The following is a 16,044-nucleotide window of genomic DNA, read 5'->3' as shown; positions in this document are numbered from 1 at the left end:
ATTTTGTAAAAGTAAAGTATCCAAGCTCCCAATTTTTAACTAAACGCTCAATTGGTTTTTTTTTTTAACCTCTAGACAGTTTTTCTGCTTTAAACAGGGACAGCTTGACTACTAAGACTCAAAGCATAAACTTTATGAAAAGGAAGGTAATGAAAAAACCCAGGAAAAATAAAATCTAGCTGAATCTGTTTGACTACTGGGGAGGATTTCAAGATCTAAGTTTGCAGTTGGTAGGTTGCAGCTCTCATTTCACTGCCAAAGCAGCCTGCCTTATTATGCCAGCATAATGGGCCTGTCATAATCAGTTGCATATAATGGGCTAATGCTTTTATTCTCAACCATATTATTCTTTTGATAGAAAATAATGAATAATGTAAAGGCACACAGTTGTATTTGGATGAAACTATTGCATAGTTTGGCTATGGCTGCACTAGGAAAATCTGAGTTCTTAAAGCATTTGCCAATGTTTGTATTTAAAAAAAGCTCGTGAACAAGATTTAGACCAAGAAGCACAAGGCTGACTGATGTAGCAAATACATTTTTGAAAAGGTAAAGCTTTATTTGTGTAGTGCATGGAGTGTGTTTGTTAAAACTTTGTGTATTTTGCAGGATATCTTGGCTTTCCTCTCTACATATACCCTAAAGGCTAGAGAGCTGCAAGGAATATTACCTAAGGACATCTGTAGGCCTTTACTTGTCCACATTTTTTTTTTATATCAAAGTAAGAAAATGAAAGAAATGTTTACCAACATATTAGAGTTCTGCTGGCTGGTGTCCTAGAAGATCATTGAAGGCAGAGCAGTGTTTTGGCATCAAATTGTATCTAAAGATTCATAGAGTTGGCCTGGGGAAAAGAAAACTTCCAAATTAGTCAAGCTCTCTTTTACTTTTATTCTTAAATTCTTCGAAAGAATCACTTTAAAAACTATTTTAAAATAAGTTGACTGAGGAGCTTTTTTTATCTCAGGCATATAATTTTGGTATAAGCATGAGGTTGATTGGCTTGTTAGTTTGAATGGAAGCTGACTCTGCCTGCACCAAAGTGCAGCTGCCGTGCAAAGTTACTTGTTTTCTGTGACAAAGGTGCATAAATACACCCCTCACACGAGATATGACTCTTTTTCACCCACCTCACCCTGGCAATGCTTGAATAGATGACTCCTCTGCGTTTAATTTTTATGAGAATACTCTTTAGGAAAGTGATCCCTTTAAAGCATTTGCTGGGATAGTGGCCCCTGTGAAAGCCTTTCCTATGTGGGTCAGGCCATGCCATTTTCCCTGAGGCTGTCAAAACTGCTCCTTGGTTTCCCTGAAAGGAATAAATGTGAAAAGTAAAGCAGTCATGTTTACCTCTTTTACTCTGTTCTCTTTGGAATCAGGCTTGCTGCGTTCTTAGTTGACTATAATAAAAGCCTTTTTTTCTTTTATTAATTTTTTTTAAAGTTGGTTATCGAACACTCATTCCCTAGGGAAAATATTGCTTTAAATAACTTCTTGAAACCAGCAATATGCATTATAAAATCCAAAGAGGCAAATTTTGAAGGCTGATGCCTGTTTATTTACAGCAGTAATACAGACAAGGACTCGACAGCGTTCAGGAGAATAACCAGTCATTGATTATTCTTTAGTAATTGGATCCGTGCTTGGCAGATGAGGTTCAGAGTGAGCGTGAAGGTTCTCTGTGGAGAACGCTGCTAACTACATATGTAAGTGATCTGCCTTGTGCAGGGACCTCGGGCACTTAGTCAGGAGAAGCCTGATGCTGATAATACAAAGCTTTTTTGCTATCCTCAGTGGTATTTTTGTATTCCTTTCTTTATCAGGTGCCCTTAGGAAAGGATCAGTCCTAATCAATATTGCTTCTGAATTGGTTCAAACGGGCAGAAAAATCAATGAGCTGAACTAATGACATCTATTTTTATATTGTTTTGGAAGACTGAGGAACAATTATAAAATTTTAAACAGATGCTTCATTTGACTGTATAAATGGTAGAAGAGCATTGTAGTTTTGTGCTGTTTGGGGGTTTTTAATTTTTTTTTTTTAATAAAACATTCTTACCCAAACATAGTATAGATGAGAAAACTTCTTTAGAGTCTGTTACACACCTTGAGATTTACTGGGTATGTATTATATTATTTATACACCAAGTTTATGCTGTTGTAGTAGCCAGCCTGCTTTGAAATTCAGGGCCCAGTGAAAATGTCATGAACTGGAATGCTTAGGACAAGAGCAAGAGTGGCAAATGTCATGGAGTAAAGGTTGGAGTTCAAGTCTAGAAAAGATATAGATCCTTGCCTTTTGGAATGACTTTGTGGAAATGAATTTAAAAGTTTCTACTGATGAGTTTGTTGGATTTTTGGTTGATTGGTTCTTTTTTTTTTTTTGGTAATCTCTCCCTCCCCTCTCCTAATGAATGAGGGAACGGAGGAACTAAGGACCCTCACATCCCTTTTATTGGAGGCATCTGTATGGATCCCATTGTGCTTCCAAAATCCCTGCCAAGGATCAGGAGGAGGTGCTGGGGGTAGCAGGGAGGGTTATCTTTAATGTGAATGGGACATAGCCCCTGATGGTGTTTGACAGCAGCTCTGAGTGGGGCAGGACCATCCCACCTCCAGAGGTCCGTGGGGGCCTGTGACTGGGACCTGGCATCAGGGACCTGAAGTGACAACTATCACAGTACTGCCTCCCTGACCCACAGGCTATGTAAAGAAACTTTCCTTCAGTCCTGGTGCTCTTGGTCTTGAGCTGAGTGCAGAACTGGTGTCACTTCTTTTGGACAGTGTTGGTTTGGAGGAGCTGCTCTTCACAAAACATTGCCCGGGTTTCCTGCACAGTGTTCACCACTAGGACTGAAATAAATGTTTAGAATAATATCTTTGCTAAATTCAGATTTACACTGGGTAAGCCAAATATTCTGATGTTCATGATGTTTTCTACAAAACAATAAAATCTTTACTATTTGACAAAGGCAAAATTAGCAAACCTTGAAACAGACTGCAAGCAGATTTCCCTTTCCATGCATTTGCTGTATACTTTTGTCACTCCCTATCAGAGTATCTCATTTCAGAATGAGTTTTACATTAACAATTCTGATTCAAAGGCTGTTTTATTGTAAGAATAACAGTGAAAAAATTGAGCTGAGAGGAAGCTATTTATTTGCTGTAACATTTTTAATAATTAACTTTGATCTTCAAACTTCTGTATGGAATAGTTAACACTTTTGGGCCCTCCTTTACTTTGTAGTGGGGTGACTCTTTCACATCCCACTCTATTCAATTAGAATATAAGATTTCTCATGCTCAAATTAGTCATCAAACAAGTAAAAGACATTTCAGTAGTGATATGATGCAAAACCATTTATCTGGAAAAATGCTTATTTTATGTATGTATTTTGTAACTCTGTATGAACTCTGGATTTTTCTGTTAATCCCACTGCATTGCAGAAGGGTTTTAGTACCTTCCTGAGAGCTGAGTTAGTCTCACCTTTCACAGGTCGTCACACCAAAAGAGCCAGCTTGAAGGATAGAATGTAATCCAAAAAGTACATTTGTTTATGAATTTGGGAATTAGGCATCAGAAGGAAAGGAGAGGAGAGCCAGGAGCAATGGCCTGTGCCCCTGTTCCAGTGGGCTGCTCTAGCCCTGGAAGGCAAACAGCACTGGAGCAGTTCCTGCCATAATCCAGCCCAAAGTGGACTTGTGTGACAGCCCTGGGAACCTGAGGGCTCGTTGTTGGGAGTGGGGAGGAGGAATGTTGGCTTGGGAGCAGTGGGGCTGAAGGAGAAACTTTAACTAGGGTGGCTTTTGATTAATAAAATAAAAATTACTCTAGTCAAGAGTTTGTGTCTTAGCATCCCCTGACAATGAAATGTCAGTGCAGATGAATGTGAGAAGAACATCCCTGTTGTCCTGCCCTCCCACAGCTCTGCTTGGCCCCTCTGTGATGGGAACACTGCACTATGGAATGCTCACGTATGAAGAAATCAAATCTCTTGCCCTCTGAAGGCTGCTGGATCCATGGTGATCCAACACTGTCCAATTTGGCAAACATTAAAGGTGTGTGCAGTGCAGAGTGGCTGCAGCTCCATGAGAAAGCTGGATTCAAGTGCTGGGGTGAAGTGCAGTGAACACATTTTTGCCACCTGGTACAAATGTTTTTTATACAAACAGTTCTGTGGGTTTCACTCCAAGTCAGGATTTTCAGACTAAAACAATGCTCAGCATAGCATCAACTGTGGAAAAACTGTGTTCTCCTAAATCACCAGCATTCATTTCAGTTTCACAGAGGAAATCCAAATAATGTGAGGTTAAGCAATATATAGTGCCTTTTTAAGTGTTTAGAATGTTTTTGTATTTATTACTTGAAAAGGGAACAAAAGAGGTAGGGTTCAATTACATTGTTAGTTTCAAGTTTTTAAAATATCATAATTTTTCATGTTCTGTTCGTTAATCTACTCTTTTATCTCTTTTGTCTGCATTTGGTATTTTTTGGACTGTTCTATTCCATGTTTTTATGAATGTAATATAAGTCTGGATTTCTAAGTATGTGCTAAAACCTAATGTCACACTATAAACTCTTCGCAGTTTTTATCAATTATGTTTATATTGTGTAATAGAAGAGGTGTTACATTGCAAACTAAACAAAGTATTACGATTTTTGTTTAAAATTTAAATATGAATTGATTCTTTCAGATGTTTTCAACGGAAATGGTTATGGCTTTTTGGAGGCTCACAGCCAAACTTGCTCTTTCTTTCTGAATTACACTCTGAACACTCATTTAAAAAAGTCAACTTTTTTTGAAGTTTAGAACCTTCACTGAAAGCCCAGTAAATTCCTATAAATGCCAAGAGCAGTATGTGTGGTTAATAGTTTGTTAGCCTGGTATATCAACAGCTGAGTTGTTATAAAGCTTAATTTTACTTTTCTCTCTATATTTTTGTAGTCTAGTCTGCTTCGGTCCGACATGGGGCTTGGAAGTCCAGGTCAGCTGTCATCCTCTGGAAAACCTGGAACACCCTACTACCCGTTTTCTGGCACAAATCAGCGCAGAAGACCACTTCATGACTCCTCAGCTCTTGGTAGGCAATATAGACAGGGTTTAAACTTTTGTTCATGATGCTTTTCTGCAGACTTGATTATTTTCTTTGACCGTTGATTTTATATACTGCAGATTGCTCTGGGTGGAGCAATTGAAATTACACCAAACTGGAATTATCAACATTTTCTCTGAGACACTAGCTTGGATTCAACACTGGTCAGTATGGCTTACAAAACAAACAAGAAACTCTAATAAAACCCTTAATTGTAAAAGCAATAATGACAGATGGATAGGAGCTGATGACCAGCTGAGTGCCCTTAACCCGTACCATCATTAACTCCTGGAAATGCCTGACCCTGAGGTCATTACCATTAGTTAGTAGGGGAAGGACACAAAGGGGAAACAATTATCCTTTTATATGCTAAAAGTAACTTTATTCGGGGCAATATATAGTTCATTGTAATTGGTTCAACATGCCTTTAAAGATCTTAGCAATTGGAGACTAGTAGCTTATCCTAAAATCAAACTACCTTGCAAAATATGCAGGCAGGAACTTGCTTAAAAATTGTTATAATCCTATGACAGTTATTAGTATTTTATTCTGGGGATACTTAGAGGTGAATGGAATTTTCATACTTGGTCATGGACAGTGGTAATATTCTATAGCCCTCTAATTCTGTTGAATCAGAGAATCAAGAACAAGCCAGATGTTCTGTAGTTTCTTATGTCAGAATATTGTGAATAATTGGTGTGTAAATTAGAAAAAATATTTTTGGTAAAAAAAGAGAGACTGAAACCTTACATTCTAGTTTACCATATCTTGTGGTTATATAGTTATATATCTGGTTATATAGTTATATAACCTTATACTCTAGTTGCCATATATTTCAGTCTTAATATGATAGGTCATTAGGATTTCTCTAGTTATATGTTTGAATTTTTAATGCCCCTCATTCTATATAGCACTTCTATTCCATAATAAAAATCTTGCTTGTTGGAACCATGTAACTCAAACCATACTTTACCCCAAATAAGATTTTAATCAAATGCAAATTGCTTCTCCAAAGTAACTTTAATATTAACTAGAATTGCAAACTCCTTGGGCACTTAGATAGTTCTGAACATGCTTGAAATGGTTTGGTAAATCATGAATTATAAAACTATATCATAGAATCATCAAATCATTTATGTTGGAAAAGACCTCTAAGACCACTGAGTCCACTCATTGACCCAGCACTGCCCAGCCCACTATTAAACCATGTCCCCAGGTGCCACATCTACATGGCTTTTAAATCCCTCCAGGGATGGTGACTCCACCCCTTCCTGGACAGGCTGTTCCAGGGCCTGGCAACCCTTTCAATGAAGAAATTTTTCCTAACACCGAATCTAAACCTTCCTTGGGAAAGGCAACTTGAGGCCATTTCCTCTTCTGTTATATGTGTGTATATATGTATTTTAAAATACCATCTCAGTGTAACTTTTTAGCTTGCTGTCAAGTCAACCACCATTTAACTCGGGGTTGTCTGTCTGTATCAATATGGTTGTGAGGATTCATGTTGCTCAGAGTAGGAGAACAAACACAGCAGTTCTTCACATCTGTCTTAGGAAAGTTCAGTGAAATTGTTTACTGCTTGAAAGGGTGTTTGAACTTGAATAGAAAAGAGCTGCATTTTAACATGATGATGATGTTTTAGCCCGTGTTGAATCAGTTTTAGTGAAAAACTACTTATTGTAGTGATCTGCTATGGTTTTGAGTAACAGGGGTCTGTTAAACAGACTTTGGTGTTGGGCAGAGAGTGCTCACGACATGTGCAGAAAGGTCATGGTGTGAAGCAGTCCTGAAAAATATAATCTGATTTCTAACATATACTTGAATATGTGACTTGGTTTTTTGTGCAAACTATATGGAGTTTGGTACTTTCCAGGTATTAAAGAAAATGAAGTGTGGTGTTTTCAGAGTAGTAGTATTCAGTTTTTTCTTCAAAAGAGAAGCTCAAGGGATATAAACCTGTTCAAACTGGTAACAGTGTGATATTCCTCCTTCTGTCATGGTTGAATCTGGGGATTGTAACCTGGGATATGGCTGGTGGTGGTTACAAATTTATGGAAATGTTTTTCCAGGAATGTCAGGAGGAGGAAGCACACTTTTATCTCAGGTTTTTTTTTCCAATGGCTTCAGAAAGTATGTGTGATTTTTTTTATTTTTAATGGACTAGCTAAGTTTTCCAAACCTGCTGCCTGAGAATTTAAAACAAAATCAAATTATGGCCATTTTATCCCTGAGAAGGAGTTGTCTGACAGGATTATAACAAGCTCTCATTAAATTCCATACTAAATTGCATTGAAACCAACCAGTGTTCTCTCCAGGTGACGCTTTCAATGCATTGGAAATATCTCTTCCAGAAGTCTTTTTCTTTTCGAGTGTGCTCTATGGGAAATGATCAAAGTAAAGATATCCAGCAGATATTTCACCTTATCTCACCTTTATCTTGTCATATGTTCTGGATGAAAGTAGAAAAATAGGAATTTTGTATTTTAATTGAAGACTCGATGGTCAACTGTAGAACTGGAAATCTTGCCAGATACTCGTCTTCAAAACATCAGTTAGTTTGCAGGCCTACTTTTCAGATTGATTTTATTAGCAGCTGATTAAACTGGTTCAGGTTCTTGATTTAGGCAGTGAAATTGCTGGGTGTGAGGACCCACCCTTGAGGGGAAGGGTACTTTTGTGGGGTTACAATAGCTGTTGGGAGGAGGCAGCTATCATGCCTCCAACTTTACTATGACTTGCAAATTTGAGTTGTATTGCCTTTACTACTTAAAGAAAATAATTAGGTCATTAGATTGGCTGATTATTTACAACCTTGGTATAGTCTAAAAGCTATAAAATTTACATCATGTTAGTATTTTTAGAGTTTGTCATACTTTAATGTGTGAAATTCCTTTTTGATAGTTCTGTCTTTACTATGAAGTGCAGAAAAGAAAGCATTTCTCTTGCTAGTCAGTCTCATTTTCCTCTCTGTATATCTGAAAACCATATTTTGTTTCATAGCAAGTGTATGAGGTGATCAGTGTTACTGTACTTAGGAATAACTGCTTTCCTTATGGAAAGAATTGAAAGTAACTATCCAGCAAAGCTTTATTTTAGAGAAGAACATGGGTATGTTGTATTATATTTGTATTGATGTGAAAGACAAATCTCATTGACAGAGAAGAAAAAAATATGAAATTGGAAAATAAATTCATCATGGAAAGAAAAAACTGTACAGTGTGGCTATTTATTCTTTTTCACCTATAACGTAGATACCTGCTGAAACCTTATTTTTCTGTGTACAGATCCTCTACAGACAAAGAAAGTAAGAAAGGTGCCCCCTGGTTTGCCTTCTTCTGTAAGTACTACTTTTTTTACTTATATTAAAAATCTGGGCTCAGATTGTGCTCTCTTTACCTGCCATACAAACAAATGCCTTAACTTCAGCTCTGGGAAGGCTGTGTGCTGGACACGAGCAGCTAGGCTGGGTAATTGGGAGTGGTTCTGCAGGACTAAATACACATTTGATGTGGAATTTTTAGATTTCATAGCAGTGATTTGTAGCTCACTCATATGCTCCTACCCACTTGTCCCTGTCATTTGAATTCCTCTCTTGGGAAGAGAGCTGGGCCAGGAGCTGTCAAAGAAGATCTCCTGTACAGGTCTTTTGATGTTTAATTAGTCATTATGTTGCTGAACAGGAGGACAGACAGAGATTAATAGCTGAGAATCTTAGAAATTTACATTTGTAATAATCCCAGTGGAGCTGAAGACATTAAGATTCGGAGGACATGTACAGCTCAGCTTGCCTCAGTAGGACTGAGGTTATTAATATGCATAAATCACCGAGTCAGATGTTCATTGTGAAGCCCTGGTGGATTTTAAAGCCTTCATTAAGCCTTTCCTAACTTCAGCCTAGCATCAGGAAAGCTTTCAAGCAACTAGTTTGTTGATCCCTCTTTGCTTGAAAATTTATCCTTCGAGAATAAAGGGCTTTGATAAAAAAGGTTGGAAGGGTTTTGGTGGAAAAAATCATTAATGGCTGTGATAATCTAATGCTATAGGGGTGTTTTGTGGTATTAAATATGCTTTATTCTTAAAAGGAAGAAAATTGTTTATAAATGAATCTGCATTTAAAAATCCACGTGAAGTGAAAAATCCCCAGTGAAGTGAAGGACAGAATTATTTTTTCCCCTGCTCAGAACAAACAGGAGGGGAGGGGGAAGCTCGGCTGCCTTGCGGGATACATCTCTTTGTTGTGTAAATGGATGTTGGGCTTTTATTTGGCAGTACTTAACACATGGGCGCAGGTGCACTTGGATGAGTCATAACTCAAAGCCGGATAGGCTGAATAGAACACACTGCACAGGCAACCGTAATATAGTGGGAGCAAAATGGGGCTGATCTTTTTATTTTGTGTGGAGCCTGAAGTACGGATGGGGTCTCCTAGTCCTTGCATCTCCCCTGTTCTCTCCTCCCTCTCTTTCCCTTCTCCCTCCCCCTGCTCACGATGATACAGACAGAAAGTGGGATCTGAAATCCTATATTAACCGTACTTCCAGATGGAGCTGAGATAGTATAGATAGCCTGGGGCAGCTGTGCTCTGAACCTGCAGCCTACCTGGAAGCCAGGATTGCAGCTGCAGGCACTCTTAAAAGCTTTTGCTTGCATAAGCACTTGGGCCCCACTAGAGGCTGAATAGCTGCTTGATAAACAAAATGAACACAATGCCTCAAATCATTATTCCCGAGGCCAGGAATATTCTTCTTTTCCCCCCCTTCCTTTTTTTTTTTTTTTTTTTTCCCTTCAGCAGCAGCTAAAAATAGTTTGGCAATTTACATTTTAACAGTTGCGTGTTATGTAGGGTGGCTTTACAGTCTAGCAGATGATTTATGCTAGATTAACAAAAATGTATTTAAAATGTCAGAGAAGCTAAAACACATAGCAGTGCAATTTTCATGTAATTTATTACTGTAATTCTAGGCAGTAATAAAGCTTACACTACATGTTTAATATTTAGTAGCATCGCCCAGGTAAAGAGATCATTTTGGGGAATGAAAGATTTCTCTCATTCCTCTTGCAAGGTTTTAATTTTAACAAACAGTATTTTTCAAGTGCTTTTCATTTAATTTTTCTGTAAGAGTGGAGACAATAAAATGCAGAGAGATTTTATTTGTATTAACATTGTACCAATCTGTGCAATTAAGTGCAGTTACTGTGAATAATCAATGATTGCGATGCTGCAGGTTTTAAGCACCGTTTCTCTGTATTTCACTGCTGAATAGAGCCTTGCAGTGAAATGACATGTTACCCCCCCCCCCCAAAAAAAAAAAAAGAGATACTACATGTTTGGAAGATGACAAAAAACTAAATTTCACTGAGCACATAAGAAATTTAAATTGAGTAGATAATTATGTAAGTGTAGTCTTTATTTTAAATATACGTTGGTAGGAAATCTCAATGTATTGTGGGAAAGACAGAAGTTGCCTTAGCTAATAGATAGTGCACAGTAGTTTAATTATAATATGAAAAGTCAAAGGAAAGATGTTAATTTTATTATACAAATCTGTATTTTTTAATTTTTCAGTTTCTGAAATACTGGTTTCTGCAGTGTGTTTGTTAGTATAGGGCTGCCATGTCAACGGATACTCAGCAGTAATTTAATTTCCTAGATAACGGTAATTTAATACAATCTTTTAAGAAATAATGATTTTTAAAAAACCAAACAACCCTTCCTCTAGTTTGTTTCTTTTTTCTCTTGATTTTGTATAGTGCTTTCTGAAATTACTTGTTTTGAAGTTTATCTTCTTTCATGTGTTCTTATCAAGGCCCAAAGTAAAAACAGAGAAAAGTGCTGGTGAATTGTTTAGATGCTTTCTGGAATGCAACTCATTCTAAACTTGTCCTTTTACTGTAAAAATTAAGTGTACCAGGCAAATGCATTTTTAAGGTTTTGTGTTGTAAGTTGCTAAGTGGTGACTCACTGCCCAAAACATTTTGAATGTTGACATGCAAGCATTTTTGTTGAACTACAACTACTAAATTTAAAGCCTTGAGGGGAGGATAGAAACTAAAAAATCAGTGGTTTATTTTTTTTTTTCAAGCCAGGTCTGAGAGAAAAGCAAGATTATGATATGCTCTTTATATTATAGCAGGGGGGAGATACTGTTCAGTGAGTTACATGGTCTTCAGAGATTCAAAACTGTTATATTTCTGAGAATTTTTCTGATTGTGGGAGTTACCTGAACTAAGCCAGACACCAAAAACATCGTGTGACTTCAGAGCAGTTGTAACTGGGGCTGAGTCAGGCAGAGCAGAGTGTCAGGGGTTCTGAAGAGCTGCTCTGTCTGCAGAGGGAGAAGACAGACAAGGCTCACTCAATGCCCAGGGGTTGCCATCCAAAAATGGATGGGCTGTGAGCAGAAATGTACTGTTTAAATGTAGACTCAGAAAATATTTCAAACTGATATTTATTATTAGTACCATAATCAGTGGCTCTCATGAGGTCATCATTAAAAAAAAATAGTGTGAATATCTATCATCATTCTTTTGCCATTTAATTAGTCTCATATCAGAGAAATAACCTCAAATACATCATATCTGCTGATTTTTGTTGGAGAAGATGAACTGTGACACACAGCCACAACTGTCTGCTTATTTTCTATGTTGTGCCATTTCTAATAAATATTTCAAGTATTTTAGACTTTCCATAGTACCTGAGATGATCAGTTAATGTTAACCTTTAGATTGCACTTATTTAATAAGAGATTGTCAAAGTAATTTTTTCTGATACCAGTGATCTCTTTCTAAAGTCAAACTCATTATATTTTGTATTTTTCAATGCATTTAAGACAATTTGTAGTTCGATTATAGGAGTTGCTCATATAACACCCTCTACAGTATGTGTATAGTCCATGGGTGCTAATTTATTGCAATAATTATTTATGATGCAAAGATGCAGAAAACTTGTTTTGCATGCATGGAACTACCTCCCACTTAAGGCACTTTTCTTTTTAGTTTCCTGCTAGTCTTTTAAGACTGAGCTTCTAGAGGTATTTCAAGACATGTCACATGAAGATACCAATGGTACCAGAAGAAAAATAATAAATGTTACTCCCTTCTGTGCTCTCTCCTTCCTCTACTCCTCCCAAGGGGTAAAAGGAGATTATTTTCAAATGATGGAGTGGGAAGTATCTTCTTAATTATCACGTGGAACGCAGTTTTTGAGAGATCAATGCTTAGATTGTATTCAAAATAATACAACATTCATAACAGAGTGGACTTTATCTTTAGAGTGTCATTCTCAATATTAGCAATTCCAATGTGTATTGAAGTGACCTGGTGTAAAGCAATATCCTTGGAATACTTTTATGAAATCTGTGGCTCTGACTAAAAACTTTGGAGCATCCTGGGTAGATACTTAGTGTGATGTTGAACTGACTCTGATGTTGTGCTTAACTGGCTTTCTAGTGAGACTTTTTTGGTAAGATCTTTTCCCACTGTCCACAAATGGTGCCCAAATGTAAAAAGCAGCATTTAGTCTGCTCAGATCTGTTCTGAATTGCCTTGTGCAGTCAAGTGATACATTCAACTGTCACTTGTCTTTAGTATCTAAAGCTCTCAAAGACAGCAGTAACTTGCCTGACCCTTGCCTCTGATGCTGTGCTGTGTGTTAGAAGGCAATTTTAAATAACAAAAGTGAGTAAATAAATCCTTATGGATAATGCAACACAGAACTTGCAATTTTTTCCTCATGACTCAGTCTTCCATCTCTCCTCTATGCTTGTTCTTTGGTCACTTGATTGAAGGGTAAAGGTTTTTAGAGGCTTGCTCTATATTGCTTTTTAAGCACCATGTTCATCTATGAGCCTGAAAAAAATGCAAATATGTAAAACATCTAACCTCTAAATTATGTTACAAACTAAGCTAAAGTGTTTGAGATTTTATGTTTACTAAGAAAAAGATCTGGTTTTCTGGTTAGGTTATTATAGGGGTTTTTTTCAACATGGCCTTTATTTGAAATCCATCTGAAAACCGCAGTAGCCTCAGATTATAGCATCCCACCTGCTTTCTGCTACATGAGAACATTTAGCTGTCATTAAACAACTAAGCAGTCCATTGCAAAGTCCTGCTGTGAGAGTTCAGATCGAGTTCTCACTGAATTAGGGTGAAGGTGCTTGAGTAACCCTCTCTTAACAGCTTTCTTAAAAGTTGCAATCAGATCATTTTTCCAAACTGTCCTGTCATCTGACTGTGGTGAACTATTTTGAGGTTGCTTAATTGAGAGATCTCAGTGAAAATCCTGCATATGCATACATATATGAGGGATATATAGTGATGTCACATTATTTCTCTGTTTGGATTTACTGGAGATACTTTTTTTCTTTTTAAGTTTTCACAACGTATCAAAATGAGTGCATTTAATGCTCTTAGAGTGTAGATTTGCATAGAAGAACCTTAAATTTGTGCATAGTTAGAAAAAGTTACCTAAAAAAACCCCATGACTGAATTATAGCTCATATAGTTTAGGCAGAAGTTATATGGAATTTCTGCAACTTCTACTTTACCTCAGAGATGAATGTGTGCATTGCCACAAATTAGCGTGGTGGTTTATAACAATAGATAAGGATACAAGCTTTTTTGAAAACTATTTCTTAATATCTTTTGCTTGATAATACTTGTGGCTTTGGTGGGAAGACTTTCTAATCCCTGAAGTCAGCCAGGAAAGTAGTGAGGAACGCTGTGGTGCTGGACTTTTATGTGCTGTTGAAGTGAGAGGTTTCCCTTTGGTTGCTTGCTCAGCCCGAATTGGGGCAGGTGTCTTTGCCTGGGAGCTGGCCATCAGTCAGAAATGGGCAATACAAAACCCAAACAAATGCTTTTCCAACAGAACGGCACTGAAATTAAAGCATTGCATGGTCTTTAGATGAAATTTCAGATGTAGATGTGTCTTTATGCAACGAAGCAAAAAAACACTTGAATTAAATTGCCTCCTATTTTAGCGCCACAGAGTTTCATGTGACGTCAGGACTTATAAAGCAAGCAAGTTGTTCTGTGTTGGGGAGGTAGTTATGAGATTTCATTCCATTTGCAGGGCTAGCTAGGATTAGTTGCTTGTGGTTTTTTTCTTTCTGGAAGGTAACAGTAGGTTCCTGACAAGAGTTGCCCGTTAGGCTTTGGGTGGCTCTGGGCTTCATTTGCAAAGCAGTTGTGCCAAGCAGCGAGCTGGAGCACAGCGGAGGGGGAGCGGTGCAAGGAGGTACAGCCGAGACACAGCTCCCTGGCCGCGTTCGGAGTCTCGATCCCGCCGAGCTGCTCCGGCCCGAGTTCCCGAACTCCGGCCCGAGTTCCCGAACTCCGGCCCGAGTTCCCGAACTCCGGCCCGAGCTCCCGAACTCCGGCCCGAGTTCCCGAACTCCGGCCCGAGTTCCCGAACTCCGGCCCGAGTTCCCGAACTCCGGCCCGAGTTCCCCACACAGCCGGGCCGGCGGGGCCGGGCCGGGCGCTCGTTGTGCCTCGGGGGCCCCCTGCAGGCCGCTGGCACAACTGCAGGGAGCGCCAGCCGGGCAAGCAGGGAATGGGGCCGGGAAATCCCAACTCCTGGGGCTGGGCCGGCAGAGGGACCCCGCAGTCACTGCTCAGCTGCTCGCGTAAATTTGCTTGGCCATGTTGAGTCGATGTGAAGGGATCTGTGATTCAGATGGTTTCCTGTGAGTTTCGGTAGCAGCCTTGCTAATTAATTTTAAAAATCCTTATAAGGTGTGTATATGTTTTTAGGTTTTTAACACGTTTCGGGGTGATGATTATCTGACTTGTGATAGAATAATTTATTGCCTCAGGATAGTAAACATGTTTGTTTACTTTTAAATGCAGATATGGGTAGTTAAGGCCTTCATATAGAGGCTTTCAAGCCATAAGCACTTCATATTTTCAGCAAATAGAACTTTCTGAATTTGAGCAATATCCTGTCAAAGTTGTATCTGAAAGATTTTGAAACAAGTTGTAAAACTTCCTCAAATAAATTATATTGTGTTTGATTCTGAAGAATGTGATACACGGCACTCTTTTCCTCATTCTTTCTATTCTTGGAAAATATTTATGTAATAAGTTAAGTATCTCCTATAACATTGGATAAGTTAAGTTTTAACATTGAATAAATTCAATATTATTTGGAAAACTACTGAAACAGAAAGGTCCTAGCTGTAGTTTCCAATTAAAAATAACAATCATTATTTTTTACCCATACCTACCATAGGTAACTGGTGTTTTTGCAGCAAAAAAAGAGCCCCAACCAACAATAAAAATCCCAACAAACATCCCCCAACCCTGTAATATTGGTAGGTAAAAGTAGAGGATAGCAATTAATAGCAATTTCATTAGTATTTGCTGTCCATATTCTCTCCCTTCAAACTGTTCCTTTTTCTCTGATTATAGTAACATGAATGTTAAATATGCAGTTAAAGACAAACCCTTTTAAAAGGAAAACCACCAAACTATTTTAGCTCTTGCATAGATGAGTAAATTAATTTGCTTTATACATCTTCCTTTGGATATTGGGAGGGGGGGTTGCCTATCAAATTGAGTCCACTGGGTTATTTTAAATTGCCTTCCATGCAGTTTGTCTGCTCCATCTCTGCTGAACAGGGTGCTCAGTGGTTGGTTAACACAGGAGGATATCCTTCCAGGATTTTAAAATAAATGAACTTTTACTTAACTGATGAATTACATAGAGGACAGTATAATAAGCATTGTGTTTTCCCCTGAAAACAGCCAGGTTTGTTTCTTAAGGCTTGAAATCGTTTCTGTTCTAACAACTACATTATACATCATGTTCAGTGCATTCTTCAGCAATGGTCCCAACTCTGGCTTTGCTATTATTAATCATCATAAATATTAGGCTTTAAAATAAGTTATATAAATATATAAAATATATTGAGAGACCTAAGATGTGTAGAATTGTTGGGGTTTTTT

General features: G+C 38.0%; 1 protein-coding gene across 6 annotated transcripts in view; it reads left to right on the top strand.

The window, feature by feature from the left end:
• TCF12 (transcription factor 12) overlaps positions 1 to 16,044 on the top strand; it is a 159,944-nt gene that overhangs the window by 100,219 nt on the left and 43,681 nt on the right. For all 6 annotated transcript variants that reach the window (XM_064668220.1, XM_064668224.1, XM_064668225.1 and 3 more), the window contains 2 exons: positions 4,947 to 5,082; positions 8,379 to 8,431. In XM_064668220.1, the coding sequence (XP_064524290.1) occupies positions 4,947 to 5,082; positions 8,379 to 8,431 (189 nt within the window). The remainder of the gene's footprint in view (positions 1 to 4,946; positions 5,083 to 8,378; positions 8,432 to 16,044) is intronic.

The sequence above is a fragment of the Pseudopipra pipra genome, chromosome 12 (assembly GCF_036250125.1).
Source record: "Pseudopipra pipra isolate bDixPip1 chromosome 12, bDixPip1.hap1, whole genome shotgun sequence".
NCBI lineage: Eukaryota > Metazoa > Chordata > Aves > Passeriformes > Pipridae > Pseudopipra > Pseudopipra pipra.
This window is presented reverse-complemented; position numbering and strand designations above follow the sequence as displayed.